The 16,009-nt window shown below is 45.1% G+C and overlaps 1 protein-coding gene across 3 annotated transcripts in view; it reads left to right on the forward strand.

Annotated features, from left to right (window-relative positions):
- The window catches only part of SLC1A6 (solute carrier family 1 member 6), a 21,583-nt gene extending 7,424 nt beyond the window's left edge, over nucleotides 1-14,159 (forward strand). Inside the window, exons 5-9 of one of the 3 annotated variants that reach the window (XM_008069638.2) lie at nucleotides 1,501-1,844; nucleotides 5,730-5,963; nucleotides 7,760-7,954; nucleotides 12,598-12,732; nucleotides 13,805-14,159. In XM_008069638.2, the coding sequence (XP_008067829.1) occupies nucleotides 1,501-1,844; nucleotides 5,730-5,963; nucleotides 7,760-7,954; nucleotides 12,598-12,732; nucleotides 13,805-14,000 (1,104 nt within the window). In that variant the 3' untranslated portion in view covers nucleotides 14,001-14,159. The remainder of the gene's footprint in view (nucleotides 1-1,500; nucleotides 1,845-5,729; nucleotides 5,964-7,759; nucleotides 7,955-12,597; nucleotides 12,733-13,804) is intronic. The other 2 variants (XM_021718386.1, XM_021718388.1) reach the window with 2 other exon arrangements.
- Nucleotides 14,160-16,009: the final 1,850 nt, after the last annotated feature.

Consider the following 16,009-nt stretch of genomic DNA (forward strand, 5'->3'; position numbering starts at 1 on the left):
TTTTTTTTTTTTTTTTTTTTTAGCTAGAGTCTTACTCTGTCACCCAGGCCAGAGTGCAGTGGCACACTCCTGGCCACTGCAGCCTTGACCTGCTGGTCTCAGGTGATCCTTCTACCTCAGCCTTCCAAGTAGCTGGAACTACAGGCATGCACCACAACACCCAGCTGATTTTTTTATTTATTGTAGAGATGAGGTCTTGCCAAATTGCCCAGGCTGTTCTCGAACCCATGGGCTCAGCCCGTCCTCTCACTTCGGCCTCCCAAAGTGCTGGGATTATAGGCCTGGCCGACTTCAACTCTTAACGTTCACATATTAGAGCACATATGAGCTGGGCTCGGTGGCTCAGCCTGTAATCTCATGCTTTGGAGGCTGAGATGAGTGGATTGTCGGAGCCTGCGGGTTCGAGACCCACCTGGGCAACTTGGCGAAACCTCATCTCTACAATAAATCAAAAAATTAGCCGGGCGTGGTAGTGCGCGCCTGCAGTTCCAGCTACTAGAAGGCTGAGGCCGAAGGATCACTGGAGCCCAGCAGGTCGAGCTGCGGTGGCTGGGAGTGGTCACTGCACTCCAGTCTGGGTAACAGAGTGACTCCAACTCAAAAGGAAGGAAAAAAAAAAAAAGACAGGATTTTGCTCTGTCACCTAGGTTGAAGTGCAGTGGTGTGATGATAGCTTACTGTGGCCTCAAACTCCTGGGCTCAAGTGATCATTCCAACTCAGACCTTTTTTTAAAGGCTGAATAGTATTCCATTATATATAGTATGACTTTGTAAAATTCATTCAGCTACTGATGGACACTTAGGTTATTCCCATATCTTGGCACTTGTATGTAATGCTGCAGTAAACATGGAGATGCAGATATCCCTTTGAGATACCGATTTTGAGTTTATTTCGGATATATACCCAGTAGTAGGATTGCTAGGTCCTGTGGTAGTTCTATTTTTAGTTTTGAATTAAATTAAATTAAATTTTTGATTTGGAGTCTCACTCTGTTGCCCAGGCTAGAGTGCAGTGGCACAACCATGGCTCAACTGCAGCCTCTACCTTCTGGGCTCAAGTGATCCTTCTGTCTCAGCCTCCTAAATAGCTGAGACTGCAGGTGAGAGCCACCACACCCAGCTCATTAAAAAAATTAAAAAAAAAAATAGAGATGAGGCCTCACTATGTTGCCCAGGCTGGTCTCAAAATCCTGGCCTCAAGTGGTCCTCCTGCCACAGCCTCCCAAAGTGGGGATTATAGGTGTGAGCCACTGCATCCGGCTTATTTTTAATTTTTGGGGGAACCTCCATGCTTTTTCCCATAATGGCTTTAGTTGTCATTCATTCACACATTCTTTTATGTATTGGCTTGAATCATTCATTCACTTATTCAAATCTGCTGAAAAAAACTTTCCGGAGGGTGAGAACCAGGAATTGGTGTTCTCAAGGAATTTTTCTAGGTGATTCTGATGCATTTTCTAAGCTAAGTCTGAACCCAATCACTCTCTCTTTCTATTTCAGTTCAAGACGCAGTATAGCACAAGGGTGGTCACCAGGACTGTCGTAAGAACAGAGAATGGGTCTGAGCCAGGTGCTTCCATGTCCCCTCCATTCTCGGTGGAGAATGGAACCAGCCTCCTGGAAAATGTCACTCGGGCCTTGGGCACCCTGCAGGAGGTGCTGAGCTTTGAGGAGACTGTGCCTGTGCCTGGCTCAGCCAATGGCATCAATGCCCTTGGCCTCGTGGTCTTCTCTGTGGCCTTTGGGCTAGTCATTGGAGGCATGAAACACAAGGGACGAGTCCTGAGGGACTTCTTCGACAGCCTCAACGAGGCTATTATGAGGCTGGTGGGCATCATTATCTGGTGAGTATTGGGCTGTGGCAATGGGCAGGTGGAGCCAGGGTGGGAAAGTCAGGCTGTGGGGAAGCCGCTGAAGGCTTGTTGGGAACTTCTGGCCAAAGTCATTCATTTATGTATTGGGCAGTTTACTTACCAGCTCACTAACTCATTCATTCATGTCTTTGTGCAATGATTTATTTTTTCATTCTCTCCCTTGTTCATCCATTCATTGACTCATTCTTCTGTGTGTTGACCAAATCATTCATTCACCCATTTATCCATCTGTTCTAATTCTTCCATGTGTTGATTCACTCATTTTCTCATTCATTTGTTCTTTTTTTCTATGCCTTGGTTAATTCACTCACCAATTCACTAACACTTCATTCATTCATTTGTCTGCAATGATTTATTCACTCATTCATTCCCTGGTTCATCTGTTCACTCATTCACTCTTCTATACGTTGACCAAATCATTCATTCACTCATTTACTCATCTATATGCATTGTTCCATGTATTGGTTCACTCATTTTCTCACTCATTTATTCATTCTTCTATGTATTAGTTAATTCACTCAACAACTAACTCATTAATTAATTAATTTATACCTTCAGTGATTTATTCACTCATTCACTCCCTCGTTTATTCATTCACTCATTTATTCTCATTCTTTTATGCATTGGTTCATCCATTTTCTTACTCATTTATTCTTGTATGCATCAGTTAATTCACTCATTCATATATTCACTCACAAATTTATTCACAAACTTATTGATGCATCATTAATTAAGCCATTGACTCATTTAAATTTTTCATATTCATTTACTTATTTATTTCTTATTTTTGTAGAGACAGTTTTCACTGTGTTGTCCAGGCTGGTCTCGAACTCCTGGGCTCAAGCACTTCTCTCCCAAGGTGCTGGGATGACAGGCGTGAGCCACTGCACCTGGCCTTATATTCATTCTTTAACCCATTTGTTCCCCTATATTTTGTTATTCTTTTATTTACTCAGATAATCCCTTCATTCATTAACTTATTCGTTCACTCACTCACCTACTCATATCTCATTTGCCAATTTTCTTACACATTCATTCACTAGCTAATCATCCCTTTTGATGCATTCACTCATTCTCTAGATTTCTTCATTCCTTCAAAAATTTCATCACTCATTTAGCAGGCATTTTCCCAGGCCAACTTTGTCTTGAACTCTGGAATACAGAGATACATTGCATTCATTCCTTAACCTCAAGGAGCTCAGAATGTCTTGGAGGACACAGACACATACTAGATAAACATAACCCAACGTGGTCAATTCTATACTAAAGGGACTTTTAAAAAGTGTTGAGAACATGGAGAAGTGAGCAGCAGATGGAGGGATATGCAGTGAATGCTGCCTGGGAGGGTGAGAGGGAGTGATGGAGAAGGTCACCTCTTAACTGGGCCTTGGCAGGTGAATATAGTCCACCCGGACAGTGAGAGGAGAGAGGTACTTCAAGCAGAGTGAAGAGAACATGCAAAGCTGGAAAGTACCTGAGTGCTTGGAGAATGGTGGGGAGTTTTGGAAGGCGAGAGCATAGGGGGAGTTGGGAATGGCGGTGGAAGATGTTAACAAGGCTGCCTGATCCCACATGGGAAAAGACTTTGCACATCATTCCAAATTATTTGAATGGTTTTTAGGGGACTTGGGGTTAAATTGAGACCTTGGAAAAGCATCTAAGGGGAATGGGAGGCGGGATAAGCAGAGGATTAGCAAGGAGTATTGAAGACTCAGCTACATTAAGAACCATGACTTTATAACAGTGTCATTGGCTTGGTTGTGTAAAATGTCCAGATGCACCAGGTGGCTGAATGTAGGGGCCAAGAAATTATGTGCAGTTGATCAAGGGTTGAGGAATTTTGCAGGGGATGAAGTAGAAGGATGGAGGTGAGGGAGTTGAGAGAGGGGTTACTTAGAATAAGCACAGAGGTAGGTCTAGTCTTGTTGACTTAGAAACACGTCCACAATGCCTCCCCAGTGCTGACCCTGATCCCAGTTTGAGGGTCAGAGTTGTGGCTAGAAGTCCCCCTCATCCTCATTTTTGACTCAAGTCATTGCCCCAACTTCCCAAGTGGTCCCCACTGCCTCCAATACATTCACCATGCATGTGACCCAGAGTAGTTCAATTTCTGTGAAGAGAGGAGTAACAGTTGAAGCCTAGGGATGAGCAGATGAGGATACCACTGGCAGAAACTCACATGATTGAGCAGTAGACTCGTTTGTGGGAAAAACAGGTGAGCTTCCGATGAACTTATTTTTTTTGTCTCCTGCAGTTTCCTTTCACTCACTACTCCAGCCACACTGGTTTTCTGTCTGGTCCTCTGGCACTCCTAGTGCATGCCCACCTCAGGGTCTTTACACTGTACCTGCCATGCTTTCCCCAGATACACATGGTCCCTTCTCATCATTTGAGCCTCAGCTTAAATGCCACCTCTTCTGAGACGCCCTCTGTGACCATCCAATCTGAAGCAGTGCCATCCAGGGACTCTCTTTTGCAGTTGTTACCACTTGGAGTTTGTAGTCAGTGCCTTTTTATGTGTACCTTCTGTTTTGCCCATTAGAATATCTTAGCCATATGGGCTGCTGTAACAAAAATGCCATAGACGGATGGCTTAAACAACAAATATTTATGCCTCACAGTCATGGGGGGTGGAAAGTCCAAGATCAATGCACCTCCAGATCCGGTGTCTCGTGAAGGCTGTCTTCTGGTTCAGGGAAGGCATCTTCTCGCTATGTCCTCATATGGCAGAAGGGGTGAGGGAAGCTCCCTGGTGTCTCTTTTATGAGGGCACTGATTTCATTCAGGAGGGCTCCACAATCCTGATTTCATCACTTCCCAAAGGTTCCACCTCCTAATACATTTCACTGGGGGTTAGGATCTCAACATATGAATTTGGAGCGGGGGGGGGGGAGGTACAAAATATTTAGTCTATAACAGAATGTAAGGGTCCTAAGGAAAGAAACCATGTGCCTGGAACATATATGCTCAACATTTGCTCAATAGATATATACTGAATTAATGAATACATGGTTAAAAAATAATTTTTTTTTTGAGTCAGGGTCTTACTCTGTCACCCAGGCTGGAGTGCAGTGGCATCATCATGGCTAACCACAGCCTTGACCTCCTGGGCTCAGGCAATCCTTCTGCCTAAGCCTCCCTAGAAGCTGGGACTACAGGTGTGTGTCACCACACTCGGCTAATTTAAAAAATTTTTTTTGTAGAGGCAAAGTCTTGCTATTTTGCCCAGGCTGGTCTCGAACTCCTGGGCTCAAGCAGTCCTCCTGCCTTGGCTCCCAAAGTGCTAGGTTTACAGGTATGAGCCACCACACCTGGCCTATAGGTGGTTTTGACAGGATACGTTGTTTGAGGTATCAGTGGAAAATACTGGTGAAATGGCTCAGGCTGGGGAATGAGTGAGAATATGCTGATAAGAAAGAGAAAAAAAATAGGAGCTTGAAGATTTCAAACGTGGAGCCAAGAGTTGAGGGCAGCAAGGAAAGGAAGTTTAGATGGCCAGAGGTAGGGAATGTCTTGGTAATGTCTGGGGAAGGATCCTAAAGATAGTGCTTATTTGGGGGCAGGGTGGGGCAGGCTTAGTTAGGGGAGCGAATAAAGGAGAGACTTGATAAGGTTGTATGTCCTGAAGTTGTAGGAACTTTTCTGCTGTCAGAGAGAGGTGGGAGTGCAGGAGGATGAGGGGACAGGCCATGCTTATGGGGCTCAGTGCCATCTGTTAATGTGTGGCGGAGATTAGGAGGAAGTAGGGTGCTGTAGAGTGGGCATTTCCTGGCTCCTGGGCCCTACCTGGGCAAAGCCCTGGGGACCTGTAGGGGAGGTTAGGAGGGATCCCTAACAGGTTTGTGGCTTGTCTAGGTACGCACCTGTGGGTATTCTGTTCCTGATTGCTGGGAAGATTCTGGAGATGGAAGACATGGCCGTCCTGGGGGGTCAGCTGGGCATGTACACCCTGACCGTCATCGTGGGTTTGTTCCTTCATGCTGGCGGCGTCCTTCCCCTCATCTACTTCCTTATCACTCACCGAAACCCCTTCCCCTTCATCGGGGGCATGCTGCAGGCCCTCATTACTGCCATGGGCACGTCCTCCAGGTAAGGCATTGCTCTCCCCAACTGGCACTTTCCCTGTTGGCACACCTTGTCTTTCACAGGCTGTCCTAGGAGTTCTGTCCTCTCCTTTCAATAGACACTTCTTATGAGTTGTACAATAATGTTGGGGTCTTGAGGGTCTCCAGGCAGCCCTTTGTCCTGGGCTGGTTTTTCTAATCCCTTTTTATCCATTTCTACCTCTCCATTTTACATGGAGGAGAACTAGGTGCCAATTTTGAGGTTAAGAGGAAGGTTTCAGAATACCCCATGAGCTTAGTCATTTCCTAGCTTAGAGGGCCTCATGTCCAATTGAGATGGTGTCTTGGTACTCTTTGGGCTTCCTTTTCCTTTTTTTGTAGTTTTACGGGTTGATAAAAAGCCCAGCACTTTGGGTGGCCGAGGTGAGGGGATTGCCTGAACCCACAGGTTCGAGAACAGCCTGGGCAACTCGGAACTTGGCAAGACCTCATCTCTACTATAAAGCAAAAAAAAAAAAAAAAAAAAATTTAACCAGGCGTGGTAGTGCATGCCTGTAGTTCTGGCTACTTGGAAGGCTGAGGCGGAAGGATCGCCTGAGTCCAGCAGGTTGGTGCTGGGGTGGCTGTGAGTGTGCCACTGGACTCCAGCTTGAGTGATGGACTCCAACTCAAAAAAAAAAAAAAGCTCCTCATCCCCACATCATCCAAATGCAAAACAATTTGAGAAGAAGAGCCGAACAGAAAAATATCATTAAAAAAAAAAATTGCCCATAACACTTATCAGAGAGCCTGCCTTTTGGTCCATGGCTAGGTAAGAATGATGTCACTGTACCCCAGAATTAAACTCACCTGGTCACTGCTGAGCTTAACACCCAAAGGCCCATCCTGGGAGCCCAGGCTTCTCAACACATGGCGTAAAGCTGACCAAATTGAGCACACGTCTTGTGGACAAGCTGACCCCAAACGAGGTGCCCCCTCCTTCAACTAAACTCGCCAGCACATCAAGTCACTCTCCCAACCCTCGGGAAGTGCAGGAAGACAGAGAAGGTTAGCATAGCCAAGCTTACTCCCCTTGCAAACATGGGATATTGGGTATAGGGGTCCTCTGTAATACCCTCTCTCAGCCCTGAGGTGTGGGAGGACAGCAGACCTTTAGTCTTCTTCTTTCTAAGAGTGGATAGTTAGAGTAAACTAGTGGCATAAACTAGTGTCTAGTCACTGGCTTTAAGCGATTGACTTTAAGTGGGTCAAGAGATCTTCAGGAAGTCAGGGACACAACATTGTCATGTCCTCTACCTCATAAGGAGACTCCCCCTTCCCATGCAGTCATCAGCTTTTGAAATGTTATACACCAGCCAGGCTCGGTGGCTCAGCCTGTAATCCCGCGGCTTGGGAGGCTGAGGTGAGTGGATTGCCTGAGCCTGTGGGTTCGAGACCCGCCTGGGCAACTTGGTGAGACCTCATCTCTACAATAAATAAAAAATCAGCCATGTGTGGTAGCGTGCACCTGTAGTTCCAGCTAATTGGAAGGCTGAGGCAGAAGGATCACCGGAGCCCAGCAGGTCGAGGCTGCGGTGGCCGGGAGCGGCCACTGCACTCCAGTCTGGGTGACAGAGTGAGATTCCAACTCAAAAAAAAAGAAGGAAATGTTATATACCACTGCCCTCCTCCTCTTACCGAGCCCCCACCTGTCCCCCTTGGTATTCTCAAGATGAGCCCTCCTTTGGCTCATTGCTACCCTGGCCATCTCTGCTGTGCCACATTCTCAGCCCCACCCACTCAGCCACACCTTGCTCTCAGCCACCAAATTCTCTCACCCAGCTCTGCGACACTACCCATCACCTTCCGCTGCCTGGAGGAGGGCCTAGGGGTGGACCGACGCATCACCAGGTTCGTGCTGCCCGTGGGGGCCACAGTCAACATGGATGGCACTGCCCTCTATGAGGCCCTGGCCGCCATCTTCATTGCTCAAGTCAACAACTACGAGCTCAACCTGGGCCAGATCACAACCATCAGGTGAGGTGGCTTGAGTGACATGGCTTGGGGAAGGAGGGACCCATAGCTGGAGCCCATAGGAACCTCGGATGGATATTGGAGAGGGGATGTGGGAAGAACTCTGTGCCAGATGAGGCAAAACGTGAGACTTTACCACCTGAGGAGACAGGAGCTGGCAAGATATTCTGGTCATTTCTCCTCTCACATGCCATTGTGGAAGATCCCTGTGTTCAGTGTTTTCCAAAATGTGGCTGGTGTATCCTAATAACCTGAGGTTCTGTATATAAATATAGGTTCCTGGGCCCCCTCATCCAGAGGTTCTGGTTTAGTCATTATAAATATAACAGCAAACATTATCATCTCTTTCAGCTCTTGGCTTCACTGTTACCTTTTCAGGGAAGCTTTGTTTTCAGTGGTACATCTGGACTTTTTAAGGCTGCACCATTTCCCTATATAGCCTTAGTATGTCCTTTACCTATTTATCTTTCTTATTGCCTGCTTCCCCCCCAGAATGTAAGACAGGGATTTTCTTCTATGGGAATTTCTGCTAGGTGTCTAGCTCATAGTAGATGCTCAATAAATATGTGTTTGAGCCAGGTGCGGTGGCTCATGCCTATAATCCCAGCACTTTGGAAGGCAGAGGCAAGAGGACTGCCTGAGCTTGTGGGTTCAAGACCAGGCTGGACAGCATGGCAAGACCTCGTCTCTACAATAAATCAAAAATTAGCTGGTCTTGAACCCACAAGTGGTACATGCCTGTGGTTCCAGCTGCTTGGAAGGCTGAGGTGGAAGGATCCCCTGAGCCCAGCAGGTCATGGCTATGGTGGGTGTGAGCTTGCCACTGCACTCAAGCCTGGGCATCAGAGTGAAACTCCAACTCGAAAATAAATAAATATATAAATAAATATGTGTTGGAAGAATGAGTTTATTGAATGCTCTGTAATTCTTCTTGGACAAAGTGCCTTTGCACATGTGCTGGATGGGATAGCCCTCATATTTCTAGGAAAAGTCAAGGATGCAGGAAATAATAACAAAGATAATTTTAAAGGAACACCTTTTTTGGGGGGGTGTCACTGTCCCAAACATTGCAATGAACATATCTCATGGGAAACACTGAGTAGGGAAGTTATCAAAAGGGGTAAGATTGGGAGACTGTTGAGGGGTTGTCCTTAAATGGACTAGGACACTTGCAACTTTTTCTGGAGACTCTATGGAGAGAGCTTGGTGGACGGCCAGCTAGAGATTCACCAGATAGTGCTTCAAAAGTTAGTAGCAGATAGTGGTTGGCTGCCTGGGGAGTACTTGCTTAGATCTAATCTAAACTTAAACCAAAGAAATTTGACTTGTCTTCTTGGATCTGGGTGGAATTAGTTCCTTTCATCCAGAACATGTTTCCTGCCTCCTGAGGACACCCACAGAGCAAGGTTTATGTCAGGGCTAACTCATAACTCACTTAGGAACCTAGGGTAATGGTAATAATGTCTCTTCTTGGTTATCTGTTCATGAAAATCTGTGCTTAAAATTTTTTTTTTTTTTTTTTTAAGGAAACCAAGTTCAAATAGGGTAAACTAAGGAGAAATTGAGTGACCTTTTAGAAAATAAAAATTTACTTCTTAAAAATGTTGTTGATAGCAAGAACTGATTCCTATGAATGATTTATTACATGCTAGCACTGTTCTCTTTTATTACTCAAACAACCCCACATGGTGGATGCATGTCTCCCTTTCTACAGATGAGGAAATGGAGACTAAGTTATGTCCAAGGCTGTGCACCCCATGAGTGGAATCTGTTGGACTTCAAGGCTCTTCTCTATCCACCAGCCCAAGCACTTGCTTATCATTGTTCTGTTAGAGCCATCATCTGGGCTAAGCATCTCCTGTGGCTCCATGTTGACGATGATAGAAGCTGGGAAGGGCTTCTGAAGCCACCAAGAAGAGGCAGGCACCCACAGGGCACTAATGTCTTTCCTAAGTAACCTCACTGGCTTTATTTTTTATTTCTATTTTTTTAATTAGGCCTCACTTTGTCACCCAGGCTGGAGTGCAGTGCAGTGGCATGATCACCAGAGCTCACTACAGCCTGACCTCCGGGGCTCAGGCGATTCTTCTGCTTCAGCCTTCCAAGTAGCTGGGACTATGGACATGGGCAACCATGCCTGGCTATTTTAAAATTTATTTATTTATTTTTTGTGGAGACGAGGTTTCACTATGTTGCCTAGACTGGTCTTGAACTTCTGGGTTCAAGCTATCCTCCTGTCTTAGCCTCTCAAAATGCTAGTATAAGCGTGCTCTGTGCCTGGCCATCAGTAGAGCTTTAGAATCCTTCTTAGCACACCACCCCAGGCAATCAGAGTTGATGCAGGAGATAAAATCTAGTGCATCCTTGACCCTCTATGTTTTTTTCCCTAAAACTTCTTAGTTTAGTTAAAGTGAAATTTTAATTATTTAAAACTTTATTAGCGTTAATGAGGTATAATTGGCAAATAAAAACAGTATATATTTAAGGTTTACAGCAAGATGATTTGATATATGTATACATTGGGAAATGCTTACTATAATCAAGCTAATTAACATATCCAATCACCTCTCATAGTTACCATTTTTCTTTTTTGTGGTGAGAATACTTAAGATCTTCTCTCTTTGTATGTTTCAAGGGTACAAGATGGTACTATTAACTATAGCCCCTAAGCCAGACATTAGATCCTCAGAACATATTCAACTTATAACTGCAACCTTGTACCCTTTAACCAACATCTCCCTGATCCCCCTACTCTGCACAAACCCTGCATTCTACTCCCTGCTCCAATGAGTTCAACATATGTAGATTCCACATGTAAGTAAAATCATGCAGTATTTGTCTTTCTGTGTCTGGCTTATTTTACTTATAATGTCCTCCAGGTTCTTCTATGTTATTGCAGATGGCAGGATTTTCCTTCTTTTTAAAGGCTTAATAGTATTCCTTTGTGTATATATACCACATTTTCTTTATCCACTTGTCTGTGAATGAATGGAGGAGACAGGGTTATCTCCTCCAGCTTGGATGGTTTCCATATCTTGGCTGTTGTAAATAATGCTGCCATGAATATGGGAGTGCAGTTATCTCTTGGAGGTACTGATTTCATTTTCTTCAGGTAAATACCCAGAAGTGGGATTGTTGGAGCCTATGATTTTTTTTTTTTTTTTTTTTGAGTTGGAGTCTCACTCTGTTGCCCAGACTGGGGTACAGTGGCTGCTCCCGGCCACCGCAGCCTCAACCTGCTGGGCTCCGGCAGTCCTTCCACCTCAGCCTTCCAAGTAGCTGGAGCTACAGGCGTGCGCTACCATGCCTGGCTAATTTTTGGATTTATTGTAGAGATGAGGTTTCGCCAAGTTGCACAGGTGGGTCTCGAACCCGCGGGCTCAGGCAATCCACTCACCTCAGCCTCCCAAAGCACAGGATTACAGGCTGAGCCACCGAGCCCAACGGAGCCTATGATTTTTAATTTTTTTGAGGAACCTCCATGTAGTTCTTCATAGTGCTGTAATAATTTACATTCTCCCCAACATTCTAGAAGGGTTCCCTCTTCTTCACACCCTCGCCGACACTTGCTATCTGTTGATTTTTTGATAACAACTGTCCTAAGAGGTGTGTGACCCTCTACCTGATGGTAGGTCACTATCTATTTTATTGTTCACCCTCTGTTCTATCTTTTAGCTACCTAGCCCCCATCCCCATATATGTATATTTCCATTTCCTCAGCACTGTGGACAATTTCTTCTCTTGGTTCTAAACTCAAACCACCTTCAGAGTTCCATTCCCAGCACCTGGAGCTGGCTGCACTGATCACCTACTTCAGTGAATGTATAGCCAGGGATTTTGCTCTGCTGGCTCATGGCTGCTGCTTCTGTACTTTTCTAGTCTCCAGTTATAGCTGATTCCATATATAATATTCCACATATAATGGGTTTGCATCGATAATACGAGTTGTTTAAACGTGACTTCCAACACGAAGCTGGAAAGGGCAAGGGGAATTCACCTGCATTGGCCCTCAGTGAAAGTAGCTTGGGGATTTGCTTTTTATTTTTGAGAATTTAATTAATTTCTTGCATGTAGCAAAGTGTTTTTTGAAATTAATTTTTATTGTGTAAGTTGAAGGTATACAACATGATGTTTTGATGTACCTATACTGTACATAGTGAAATGATCCCTACAGGTAAGCAGTTTTAACGTATCTGTCATCTCATGTAATTATCTTTTTTTCTCTCTCTCTCTTTTTTTTTTTTTTTTAAGCAAGAGCACCTAGAATCTACTATCTTAGAAAATTTCTAGCATACACCACAATAGTATTAACTATAGTCCTCACGCAGTACTGTAGATTTCTGGATTTAATCATCCTCCATAAATGCAACTTTATATCCTTTAACTACATCTTGCAATTCCCCATCACCTCTGGTAACCAATTCTATGCTGTTTCCTTCTATTCTCTGACATAACTTTTTTTTTTTTTAGATTCTACATGTAAGAGCGATCACGCAGTATTTTTCTTTCTGTGTCTGGCTTGGGTCTTTAGTTTAAGATGCCTTGGGGTGTGGATCCCTTCCCTTTTGCATGTCTTTTCCTTTCTCGTCCTCATCTCTCTCCTTTTGCTTCCCTCCTGCTTCCCCATGCTCTCTCTCCACTTGTAGCATCACGGCCACAGCAGCTAGCGTTGGGGCTGCTGGCATCCCCCAGGCGGGGCTGGTCACCATGGTAATTGTGCTCACGTCGGTCGGCTTGCCCACTGAGGACATCACGCTCATCATAGCTGTGGACTGGTTCCTGTGAGTGTTCTTTAGGTTGGACCCTGGCTCTGTCTCTCCCATACCCTGCTTTTCCCTGCAAAATCCTCATCCTGTGGACTTTTATTTCAGCAAAAATGCAGAGTTCCAGAATTTTAGAGTGCAATGGGGGCTTTGGAAACTACTCCAAGCCGTGGCCTGGATGCCAAATTTTACTGAGTTATCCTTGAGAAGTAGGATAGGGAAGAGACAAGCATTGGGGGCTCTACCCATCAGCCAGAAAAACTCTGCTTTTAGTTGTTTTATGTAGAAGTCTCAAAAAGGCGATCTGTGGGGTAGATATGGCTTGCAAATATTAAGATATGGGCTTGCAAATATTAAGATATGGCTTGCCAATAAAAAATGCATATTTAGAGATAGGGTCTCGCTATGTTGCTCAGGTTGTACTTGAACTTCTGGGTTCGTCATTAGCCCCCCAGTAGCTGGGACTATGGGTGTGTATCACTGGACCTGGCTGCATTTTTTTAAAAAAATTCTTAACTTTTAAAAACAAGAGGTTTACATTTAAAAATCTATGCTCACCCCTACACCCCTATATCAGCTGGGCCTGAGTCCCATTTGACAGTCTCCAGCCTGTCCTGATCAATACCTTAATTGACTCAGGCCTGGCCTTGTTTAACCTTCCTGGTCCTGTTTTTCAGCTTATGACCCCTAATAGTATCATTCATATATCTATCTGTCTATCTATCTATCTATCTATCTATCTATCTATCTATCTATCTATCTATCTCTGTCTCACATAGTGAGTGTGTGTGTGTGTGTGTGTGTGTGTGTGTGTGTGTGTGTGTGTGTGTCTGTGTGTGTATTTTAATCACATTGCAAAATTCAAATGTGAACATCTCAGAGCTGGTCCAACCTGAGTTTGTTAGGAGGGGAAACTGAGGATAGGGAGAGGGAAGGACTTCCTTGAGGTCATGTGGTCATGGATGGTATTGGGGTATGTGTCCTCCTGACTCCCCAGCACAGGAAGCCCCCTCCCCACCCTGCTGCATCCTCTCCCATGTGGAACTTTTCAAGCCCCAAATAATGGCAGCTTCTCTCTCCGTTCTACCAGGGACCGGCTTCGCACAATGACCAACGTGCTGGGGGACTCCATCGGAGCGGCCGTCATTGAGCATTTGTCTCAGCGGGAGCTGGAGCTGCAGGAAGCTGAGCTCACCCTCCCCAGCTTGGGGAAGCCCTACAAGTCACTCATGGCACAAGAGAAGGGGGCGTCCCGGGGACGGGGAGGCAACGAGAGTGTTATGTGAGGGCCCCCAGCTCTGCCACCTAGGGAGGAGTGAGGGGGCCGGGGAGGGGAGTTCTGGGGACAGTCTGCCGCCCAACTGACCATGGGCTGAATACATATGTTCTTCTTGGCTTGTTTGGGGGGGAGGGAATCTGAAATAAAAGAGCAGGAATGAAAGGTATCCAAAGTCTCTACTTATCTCTGAGCATATGCTGAGAACCTGAAGGAGGGTGGTAAGCAGCGGGGGTGGGGGAGAGAAGCTTTAGCTTCAATAAGAAGAGGGGTCACCCATGTTACTTATTTCCTGAAGGAGTAGTAAAGAAAGAGAGAGTAAAGAAAAACCACTGTTTCTCATAATAAAACAGTATTCATGGTCTCTGTGTTAGGGGTTCTCCAAAGCCACCTTTAGATTCAGTGATTCATAAGGAAGATTCAGAGAATGAGAAAAGTTATATTCACAGTTTTGGTTTATTACAGTGAAAGGTACAAATTAAAATCAGCAAAAGGTGTGTGAGGCAGTCTAGGAGAGACCAGATGTGAGTTTTCTGTTCCTTCCCAGTAGAGTTGTAGACCACGCTTGCTTCTTTCAGCAATGATATGTAACAACACATGTGAAGAATTGCCAACCAGGGGAGCTCACCTAACCCTGATGTCCAGAGTTTTTACTGGGGTTCTATCAGAGGCATGGAGCACACACTAACTTTATTCATTTTTCAGTCTCTCCCTAGAGGTCAGTCTGATACAGTATGGTTCAGGGCCTCAGGCATTCATCGTAGATCACATGGTTAGCATAGACTATCTGGTGTGGCCCAATGTCCCCGGTCTACAGACACTCTTAGGCAGGCTTTTTTAAGGGCTCAGAGGTCATATCCTAGGAACCAGTCAAGGGCCAGTTATTTCTTTGAGACATGTAGGTTTAGATCAACCCAATCCCTCTGTGTTATCCCTTTACAGCACCCTCCAAGGTTGGAAATGGAGGAAACAGATTCTCATGGGAGGGGTAGCAGGGTCTTACCTCAACTCTTGACTCATGAGATTGCTTGGCCCTGCACTTCCATGCTGGTCTCAGATAAGTGGTGTCTCTTTACTACACAAGGGTAGATATTGACCACTTAATATTATTTCCTGTAGTCTAGTGAATCAAATAGGACATTAAAAGCTTGGAGAAAACACAAGGTAAGTCAACAAAGAATGACATGATTTAGCTAGACTCCATGACCCTGTTGTCCAGGAAACATGACTAATTTTTTTCTAAATCAAATTAAGCATCATTTGAACTACCCCAAAGAGGAGAGGAAAATCCAAGTCCAGGTATGTTTTGAAGCTCCTCAGCTTCTCCCATTCTTTAAGATCCTATGAGAACCCCAGGGCATAAGCAGTTGAGAAAATGTAAGGGATTACAGGTCTTCTGTAATGTATTTATGGTCACTACTGTGACAGTGATGGTAAAAAATTGGAAATAGTTTATGCAAAGACAGGAGGCTTCTCTGCTTATGAAAGGTCTTACTCCACATTGGACCCTAGGGAATATTTCAAGGGATCCTGGTCTCATATCAGAATTTCAGTCTCCATCCCACCTCACAGTCAAAGGTCTGTGTCACAAGAGGGCTCTTCACAGGAGGAAGGTATGACAAGACAAGCGATCCATGGCACCATTTTCTTCAACCCTTAAAATGTCCTCTAGCTCTTTCTTTGTAAATCTGAGTTTTATTAAGTCATAAGTACTCATTTTTGATATTAAAAATGATTTCGCCGGGCTCGGTGGCTCAGCCTGTAATCCCGCGCCTTTGGGAGGCTGAGGTGAGTGGATTGCCTGGGCCCGCGGGTTCGAGACCCACCTGGGCAGCGAGACCTCATCTCTACAATAAATCAAAAAATCAGCCGGGCATGGTAACGCATGCCTGTAATTCCGGCTACTCGTAAGGCTGAGGCGGAAGGATCGCCGGAGTCCAGTAGGCGAGGCTGTGGTGGCCGGGAGCGGCCACTGCACTCCAGTCTGGGCGACAGAGTGAGACTCCAACTCAAAAAAAA

Source organism: Carlito syrichta, unplaced genomic scaffold (genome assembly GCF_000164805.1).
Source record: "Carlito syrichta isolate Samal-C Ts95f unplaced genomic scaffold, Tarsius_syrichta-2.0.1 Scaffold312151, whole genome shotgun sequence".
NCBI classification, from domain to species: Eukaryota; Metazoa; Chordata; class Mammalia; order Primates; family Tarsiidae; genus Carlito; species Carlito syrichta.